This window comes from Adiantum capillus-veneris, chromosome 12 (genome assembly GCF_014529385.1).
Source record: "Adiantum capillus-veneris isolate H3 chromosome 12, ASM1452938v2, whole genome shotgun sequence".
In the NCBI taxonomy this organism is placed as follows: domain Eukaryota; kingdom Viridiplantae; phylum Streptophyta; class Polypodiopsida; order Polypodiales; family Pteridaceae; genus Adiantum; species Adiantum capillus-veneris.
In genome coordinates, this window is record NC_140942.1 from 32,810,794 (window position 1) to 32,820,301 (window position 9,508).

General features: G+C 42.7%; 1 protein-coding gene and 1 non-coding gene across 2 annotated transcripts; both read right to left on the reverse strand.

Annotated features, from left to right (window-relative positions):
* Window positions 1–614: 614 nt before the first annotated feature.
* On the reverse strand, window positions 615–688 carry TRNAI-UAU (transfer RNA isoleucine (anticodon UAU)). Its single transcript has one exon. It is a non-coding gene; the product is annotated as a tRNA-Ile (tRNA).
* Window positions 689–4,612: 3,924 nt separating this feature from the next.
* Window positions 4,613–7,532, reverse strand: LOC147445548 (uncharacterized). The gene is made up of 8 exons (XM_086526061.1): window positions 7,315–7,532; window positions 7,006–7,135; window positions 6,749–6,811; window positions 6,543–6,638; window positions 6,266–6,475; window positions 6,148–6,195; window positions 5,986–6,047; window positions 4,613–5,506 (listed from the first exon to the last, which is right to left on the reverse strand). The coding sequence occupies exons 1-8, from the start codon at window positions 7,374–7,376 to the stop codon at window positions 5,446–5,448; spliced, it is 732 nt and encodes a 243-aa protein (XP_086382187.1). The 5' UTR covers window positions 7,377–7,532; the 3' UTR covers window positions 4,613–5,445.
* Between the last annotated feature and the right edge of the window lie 1,976 nt (window positions 7,533–9,508).

Consider the following 9,508-nt stretch of genomic DNA (forward strand, 5'->3'; position numbering starts at 1 on the left):
AGGAAATTCATGCTTTCGCTAAGGGTCTACGCATTGGAAGGTGGTCTTTCGCTAAGGGTTTAGCACTTCCCCACACATGATTGCTAGCTCCTGTTCACCATATCTCCAAGGGGGGATTTTTTGCCATATTACTTGTGAACACACTAAAAACCTTGGGGCACTTTTTTTTCCTCGTTAGGAGGTTTTCCCCCTCGGCTGTAGGGCAAGCCTTATCTTTGTATTTGCACACTCAATAATACTACTTTTTATGTTGTGTTCTCCTTCATCTTCTCCATCTTTGTGTGCAGCCGTATTTTCAACAATCTAGCTTGAAAGAATGTCCATAAAGTAATCTCTCAATTCTTCAATATCCCTCCGTAATCTCCCTAATTAAAACCACAACAATTCATCAATTTAGCTTTAAAGAATGCTCCTTAACATAGTCTCTCAATTCTTCAATATTCTCAAAGCCACAACAATTTATTAATCATAATGGGTAGGATTACGTGATGCACTATTAAAAAAATTAGCAATAAATACGAATGTTCAAAGCGGCACTGACAACCGACTCTTGGGATTATTCCTGCCTGACATACTAAAAAATGCAACAACGCGCACTCGTGCAAAACAAAAAGTAGTCCCGGCGGGGCTCGAACCCGCGACCTTCGGCTCATAAGACCAACGCTCTAACCAACTGAGCTACGGGACTGAAGCACTTTATGTGCCGATGTTAAGTTATTTATTGTAATATTTTTTAAGCAGTCTGCAGAGCGTTACAGCGTGCGCGAATAGCCGTTGGGGTCGCCAAATTTGCCTTGATGTCGTTAACTTTTTTTCTATACAAAATGCTGTCAATGGGAGTGTCATTTGACCTGAAAGCCATCTTTTGCAGGCCTTACGAGCAGCAACAAGCCCGAAAGCAGTGAATGCTATACGTAGAATCAAACTAGTTTTCTGTGACTTGAGAGAGAGAGAGTTGAAGAACCCATGTTCTTCTTCTGTAGTAAAGAGAGATTGTGTGAGAGCTTGAGTACATTAAAAAAATCACTCCCATAATGAGAAAAGGTATACCTAATGGCTTCCAAATTAAAAGGTATTCCTAATTCAAAGATTCCTTCAATAACAACAAAAATGATGGGCCAGTCTATAGCACATAGCAAAGGGCAATAACAAAGTACATAAATTCTCAACAATAGCAATTGGACGTGTTTTCCGAGATTGGGGAGACCTACTGAGACTATCCAATGTTACACATAAAACTGCCCAAGCTATATGCACTTGTGGTGTGCTCTATGCACCGTATCCATGAGTGCCATGTGAGCTTTGTGATTAATCGCACGCATGTGTCGCTTAACACACCATTGGTCTCATTCGTCGTATAAAGATAGTGTTTGGCCAAGTGTAAGCATGCCAAAACCAATCTCTCCTATGGTTGGGTGGATAGTTCTCTTGAGGTGATCCTATGGTAAAGAGTTTGTGGTGGAGAGCTCTTATGAGAGGCTACAACACCTTTGTTTCACATGTCTAGTACAAAAGCAATTGCTTACAACCACAATGGAACACCATCTATACACTACAAACGGACAAGGCCGCCACGCTCTTGACTCTTTTCGACTGATGTAGCACATGGGGATCCTACCAAGTGAAGTGACTTCAATGTCAGTAATGCTTTGCCATCATTTGTCTTAATGCACACACAAAATGTTATAGGAAGAGTACTTTGAAATCTGAATTGAATGTCTAGTGGAGAGAACCAAGCAAGCAAGGCCACCAAGTTGAGACAATTAAGCTCTTCATTATTTAGGACAAAATGCACTCATCAAACACCTCATGGAGTAATGCCACGATTGGAACGAGCATGCAAATGTGCAGTAATTAATCTCCTGGGACATCATTCATAGCATGCAAGTCTTTTGCACAGGGCCAAGAACTCTTTCCTTCATAGTATGTAAGTCTTTTGTAACTCATTTATAGCATGTAAATCTTTTGCATAGGGCCAAGAACTCCATGCTGTGAACAAAACTCTTGATTATTTAGGACAACATGCACTCATCAAACACCTCAAATGCCACGATTGGAATGGGCATGTCTTCACCATGCAAGCACATTTGGAGAAAGTCCCTCACTTTGCATCAAATGCAAATGGTGTGGAGCTTATTGCTATGTACATGTTGAACATTGCACATGCATCGGCATTGACAAAAGGATTGCCAAGCGCGACATCTTTTTCCAACAGCCCCACCAAACTAGCAAACTCATCATCAATTTGTTTGCCCCATGTGGTATGAGCGTCTAGCATGATGGTGATCGATTTGAATAGAAGCTCTCGCTCCATATGAGCTGAAACATACCTTGTTGGACATACTTACAATAAGTGCATCCCACGAGAGGAATCTCAGATGGGAAGCTCTTCAAGAACAAATTGCAATTTTCAAACTCTGTCAATCAAAGCATTGCCAAGCACGATATGATCAACAGGGCCAGTAATGTAAGGAATGTAGGGGAAGGCGGAAGATGGACGGATATAGCTGAAAACAGTGGCAACAAGTGCACAACCTCTCGAATCCAATGATGAACACCAGCAACCTCCGAATGTGGAAACTCCGAGCAGCCCCGTCGTAGTTATCTCCTAGATCTGCAAGATACATGCAATTGGAGAGTCACCTAGGGCAAGAGAGGACAAAACGGGAGAGGGATCTGCAATAATGCAAAGGCAGAGAGAGAGAGGAGGGTGATCTGAAACAAAAACATTAGAGAGAGAAAACCATTGGAGAGAGAAAAGAGATAGGAAACGCGAGAGACCCAGCCAATGCACAAACTAATAATACAACTAAGGAGGGCAGTGGTCCCTTTATAGGTACCTTGGACACTCTTATAAGGTGTCCTATCTACTTGCCCAACTCACACTAAAAACCCCACAACCCCAAATGGACAAAAACTGGAAAAAAGTATGGAACTAAGCCTGTAGGTCGAAATCCTGGGAAAGATACCCTAGGCCTAAGGCCACAAGGAGGCAAACTATAAGACACCGCTAGCAATACAAGGTGTCATAATAATCAATATCTAATTCTCCTAAATGATTTTTTCATGTTAAACTGATCATTTAATATGGGGAAGTGTCAAGGAAGAAAAAGCTAGAATATTGGTTAAACTAGCAGACCGGTCACAGTAGGGATCCAAAAGGGGGGCCATCTGCAAAAGAGCCATGTGCAACAATGGACTAAAAAGACCTTAAGGTTCAACCCATTAAAACTTCCAAAATGCTAAGGTTCCAAAATTCAAAGGTTGTGTCCAAAGGTCAACCATGGGGAGAATTGGATGCTTTGTGTGTGTCTCTAAAGTCTTTACAAATCCTTACATAGGAGGGGGCGAGCTCTGCTTGTAGGGGATGAAAGAGAAAGTCACACACACACACAAGCTCCCTTTACACAAAGGGAAGGGACACATGTCAGCTCCCTAAGCCAGATGCCCACAAGGTGTACCCAATTCCTATTGGATGGCCTTGGAGGTGGACCAATGAGAATTAGGCTAGAGTAAATCTAGTTTAATTAATTTAAAAACACTTAATAAAAGAACCAATGAGAATTAAACCCTTTAGAAGACTATTGGATAGTCTCCCAAGGGGTCCAATGAGCACTCAACAGCCCAATGGCTTGCCTGATTCCTATTGGCCAAGAGGCAAAGGGGTCCAATGAGAGTTTAGTTGAATTATTAAATTACCTAAAGCTCTCACAGAAGAGGAAAGGGGGACACATGTCAAAAGGCTATCACTTATGCTGCTTCATTGTCATTGCCTAGCCCTAGGGAGGTCCAATGAGAGGGTAGCATGAGCAAATAGCAAGAGGGGTCGACCAAGAGAGAGAGGGGGCTGATTTTTGCAAGGCATTATCACACACATACTCACAGAATCTCATGTGTGAAGTAAAGAAGACTCTCTCTCCTTCTCAAGCTTTAATGGAAAGCTTATCACCTACTCCAAGCTTGTGAGAAGGGAGACCTATACAATAACTCTTGGCTTTGTGATGCAAATCCAACCAAGAGCCAAGCTTCAATGCATGCTCATCTCCTCTACTATGCTAATTACTAAGCTAAGCTATGCTAATATGAGTGATTATGTGAGGAGATGTACATCTTTCTCGTAAGAATACTCCTACTTCCTCTCAATCTACTCTCATACCCTGCTAGCTCTCACCATCTTCGAAGGTGTGTGAGGTCTTGGGTCTAAGACCGGGGAGAATTGATGTTGTGTTTGATAAGTTTTTTGCTTAGTGCATGAAGCTTTCATCTTCATTGCACTAGCTAGTCTTGAAAGAACACAAAGAATTGTATTGTACAATGTCTCTCTTGATGGGAGAAACCATAATACAAAGCCTTTTGGAGGGGGGGACCGGCTCCATGAAAATCCGATCCTCAACTGTTGTCAATAGCTTAATTTCTCTCTCTTTTGAAAGTATTGTTCATGCTATCTAACTAGGTGTTATGCTTTTTGTTGATCTCTCCACCCAAGCACTCTTGTAATTCTCATTAGGAATCTATTCTAATGAAATGCCCACTATGTTCATGCTAATTTCCGCTACACACAAGTTTTTAGGCCATTAAATGTTACACAAGGTGGGAAAAACAATGGCGAGAACAAGCCGATGATGAAAAAACTACCTTACCTAGGTTGGGTGTAGCCACAAAACAACCCTCACTCCTTATGATCAATCCCTAGGAGATACTAGGGTAGTGGCAGCTCTACCAAGACCGGTCAGAGAGGTGAAAAACTGTGTGTAAGAAAGGCAAGTGTTAAGAGTCACTATTGCAAACTCCGCTCTCCGCAAAGGACATTTCCTCTAGTAATGACCCTTCTCTCCAAAGTTGTTGCAATGTCTCTGGGCTTTCAAGGCTTCTCCCTCTACATCAATCTTTGAGGAACGTGGCTTACTCTATCTAGCCTTCTGTTTGCCTTTGGAATTTGCAACCAAAGCCTCGATTGAATCAAAAGATCTCGATCTAGCTTCTAGCTTCGGGTTTGGATGGCTTCTCCTTGGTCAAACCATCATGTAATAGTATTCAATCATCTTGTTGATGTGAACCCTCATGAGAGTAGCTCGGACTACATACAAGTTGATCAATTGCATTTACAAAGCAATACTCGTGAATAGACTCCAAATAATCCGAGTTAAATATTGCCATCATCCCCCAAGTGCTATAATTGGTACCATCTAACTAACAATCAACCGAAAAAAGTCAAAAGGGTAGGTATCGTCACAGGTTTGTTACCCGTTTCCTTCTGATAAACAATCTCACACAGCATTGACAATGATCCAACACCACCAAAATTTGAGTCATTTTTTGACAGTTGATAAGAAAGTATGGTTGCGTGGCAAGGATAGGCTCAGGTGCGTGGAAGAAACCGCTCCAAAACAACTTGTACAACAACAAATCTGAGACACAAATGGACAGCCTGCAAATTGTCTCTCCTCAGACCACTTCTTCACCTCCAAATCGGGGTCTATACTCAATCAAAATGACCGCTCCGAATCTGAAATTTATTGCAACAAATAGGACCACCTCTCTGTACTTGCAAAGCTCGTACCAGATCCTCGAAAACTCGCACCGGAATACCAGATCTGAATCCGAACAAAAAGCAAGCCAACTCCTCTCCGAAAACTCCAAAGAAGCACCGAACATGCTGCAAAAACTCTCCAGGGTCGCTTGACACCAGAGCTCTGATACTATGTCGAGAGTGACAACAGAAGACGGACGGATATGGCTAAAACAGCGGCAACAAGTGCATCTCTCAAATCCGATGGCGGGCATCAACAATCTCCAAATGTAGAACCTTCAAGCAATCCCGTCACAATGATCTCTAATGTTAAGCACAGATGATCAGCACTTGCCAGAGAATCCCTCACTTTGTATCAGCATGGAGCTTATTTGCTTTGTCCATGTTGACCATGGCACATGCATACTTATTGACAAAAGTATCGCCAAGCATGTCATCATTTTTCAACAGCCCACCTGACTGACAATCTCATCATCCATCGGTTTGCCCACATGACGTCTAGCATGATGCCATACCCCTATAACATGCAAGCATAGGTGAACGATTCGAAAAAATGCCAGGCCCCATATGAGGTGAAAACAGCACAGAGCTTCGTGGCCCTACCATGTTGGACATACCTTGCAATAAGTAGAGCAGTCCAAGAGACGAAACAATCCAAAATGTAACTGTAACTGATTGTATTAGGAGAGAAGCCTAGGTATTGAATTCACTGAAAACAGCTGATAGCTTTCTGACCTTGCCAGAAGCTCTCAGCTCCAGCACCGGTGCAGCCAAGGCCTTCAGGGTGGACTGCATTGATTGCTTGATCTGCCTAAATGGGACATAGGCCTCTGCTGGTTGACGATTTATAGTAAGGAAGGGGGTACACGTGAAGATGCAGAGAGACATGTGCACCTCTTGACTCTCAAGTCCTCTGCCATCACATGGTACATGTGCTAGATGCACCTGGCCATTACAAATGTTATCGCATTTGGAAAGAAGCCCTGGCTCCCTCTGGTAAAATAGCCCCGACCTTCCTCGCCTTCCCCATAATCCGAACACCCTGCAACCCTGCCTTCATCGTCCAAGCATAGGTGATCCACATTTGGAGAGAGTCCCTTGGTTTGCTCTGATGAAAATAGCCAGGAGGTTAGTTGCTATGTCCAATTTGAACATGCAATAGACAAACATGTTGACCAAGGCATTGCCAAGCCCAACATCTTTTTTCAACAGCCCCACCTGAGTAACAATGTCATCATTAGTTTGTTTGCTCACATGGAAGTCTACCATGATGCCACATGCCTACAAAATGAAAGCATAAGTGATCAAGTTGAATATAAGGCCTGGCTCCATGAGCTGAAAATAATCTAGAGCTTCCTGGCCCTACGCGTGTTGGACACACATTGTAATGAGTGTAGCAGTCCAAGAGACGACACCCATTCAAAATGCAAGCATATATGATCGCATCAGGAGCAAAGCCTAGGTATTGAATTTACTGGAAACAGTGGAAACAGGCCATCACTTCCTTGCTTTTCCCGGCCTGCAATCGATGCAATCCAAGATACAGCATTCCACATTAGAAACCTTGGATCCGCGTTAGCCCCGAGCTTCTGGGCCCTACATACCCTGCAAAAAGCGTAGCCAAGAGAGGAAGCTCATCAAGAACAAATTGCGCTTTCAAACAGTACACCACAACTCGCATACGTGTAAATCAAAGCATTGCCAAGCACCGCGTGGTCAACAAGAGCTGAAAATTGTACATTGTTGGGCAATCTGATGGGAACCTGTGAAGAACACGTCCTTACCTTGTTATAGTAAAGCACATACTATTGATGCATCCTTGTGTTCCACCATGTGCCACCAACATCAGAGATTGTAGTGTACACAGTAAGTGGACCTCACCCACTATGCCACATCCTGTTACATGTACACAAGGGCAGGGATGGAGACCGAAACGAAAACAGGGTTTCGGTTGCAAGCAACGAAGTCAGAGGCGGCAGGAATAATCAATTTTGAAGCAAGGTGTGGCCCCTGGGCTTTGAAATTCAAAAAAATGCCCACGTACATTTTTAGAAAAATAGTGTAGCAAGGTGAAGGTTCTGGTTGGGCTAGCCTTCTAAAACATAATTAGAAGCAAAAAGAACAAGTGATAAAATCACAAGGCCTGCCATGAAGTGATGCAACTGCAACACACGTGAAGTAAAGAAAACTAGACGAATTGCAAATTTGAATCGTCATCTAAATCTAAAAATTAAGACGTTATTTCTATCAACTAAATAAATGTGTATATATTTAATTCAATATGAACACCCATGCAGTAGTTTCACCTCATATGTGAGATGAATTTATAAATTGAGCAAACATTTGCTATGTGGATCATGAGGATTGTCTTTGTGCATTGTCGGATAATGATCAAAAAATTGATTGACACTCTACGCAAGAGAACAACAAAGGGAGAGGAGCCATGTCATCCTCTTGCACAAAGATATCTAGCTAGACTTCTTAATATTTTTTATGTAAGTGTGAACTTTGCATTGTAGGTTTTTTGTATGCTTAGATTGGAGCTTTTTGTGTTGAAAAGTAGTAATTTATTTTGAAGGTTCAAATGTCAAAAGAGCTACACACTAAACTAGAGAGCAAGAAATCGTTGCTTTTAATCTTCATATATACATCCATTCTGTCTTGGAATGCTCGATCAAAATCTTCTTACAAACATCCATTTAGTTTTGCAATGCCCAATCTAGCCTTCACTAAGCCATTCTAATCGGGAATTTTGTTGTGGGAGAGAAAGTGTAACAAGAGATATTAAAGAATTTGTTTCTTTTTTGAAATGTGAAAGGTATAGCCTTAAGTCTATGATGATTGCGCTAGATTGGCACATTAAGGTAAATGCAAAGCAAAGTTTGGTTACCATCCTTGGACAAAGCAAATTACATGGTATCCTCCACTTGGGAGAGAACTTGTTGTGGTTGTCATTGACATATGTGGACGTGATGGGTTTGGCTTGATTTAGAGAGTCGATGGCTTTCAAGCAAAGAAAATTAGGATAGCTTTTTGGATATGGCTATGTACTATGGGGCATATTTTTGTTCATGACTTTATGCATGGAGGCAAAGTGCATTTATGTATGCAAAATCACTATAGCTAGGCCCTTGACCTGCGTGGGTTGTTGGACTTGCCGTTGCCATCATCTAGTAGGTATTGGAGGCTAGGAAGAGTGGGGATTTCTTTGTTCAATGTTTTTTGGGAATCCATGGCTCCTCCACATCTCTATGTAGAGCATGTTCCCTTTCAAAAACAACCCTCTCTTTGTAGACATGCCTCTATCTACCAAGGGGTTCTCAATAATAACTTTAAGCTTTCGTTTTGTGGGATTATCCACCTTTTTAGTTTGGTTAGCGGGAGTGGGTAGGGTAGACATGGGTACATCTTTAGAAGGTGGAGGAGTGGTTTGTCGTGGAGGAGTAAAGGTTTGACTCTCTTCTTCTCGAGCCTTCCTTCTTTATTCTTCTTCTTTGAGTCTTTTGGACACTTCCCTAGTTTCCTTTTCCATCCTCACCCCTTTAGATTTGTTGGGGTAAAGGCGCTACGCTTTTGTCCAGGGCTGAACATCGGTGTCCGGCCGCCCGTTTGTCCACGTATGTACATACCCTTATTCTTTCTATATGAAGAATAAGGATCTCCTCACTCATAGTTCCCGAGGTTGCTCCACCCACATCGTCTTGTGTTTCTCCCCTTCCCCGCACGCACCGTGTCACATCGCGAACGCACGCATCCAAACACATGGGCACTCACAAGTGGTATAAGAGCTATGGCTTAGCAGCGGCAGCGGTCTCTCGGTGGCAATGGAGCTCCCATGGAGCTTAGTGCTTTGTGGCACCGGATTGGAGTGACTGGGGGGGGGGATCCAGCACGAATCAAACGAGATCGCGGATCTCGGTACCCCAACGCATGCAGCCCCTCTTGGGGAAGCTTTTTTGGAAGCTTTGAACAAGCTTT

Excerpts from the sequence above, each read along its gene's own strand:
- LOC147445548 (XM_086526061.1), bottom strand. The coding sequence starts at position 7,376 with ATGTTGGTGGCACATGGTGGAACACAAGGATGCATCAATAGTATGTGC. Across the intron at positions 6,196-6,265 it reads AGCTGAGAGCTTCTGGCAAG|TTACATTTTGGATTGTTTCG; the intron begins GTCAGAAAGCTA and ends AATCAGTTACAG. Across the intron at positions 5,507-5,985 it reads ATGATGAGATTGTCAGTCAG|ATTCGGAGCGGTCATTTTGA; the intron begins GTGGGCTGTTGA and ends AATAAATTTCAG.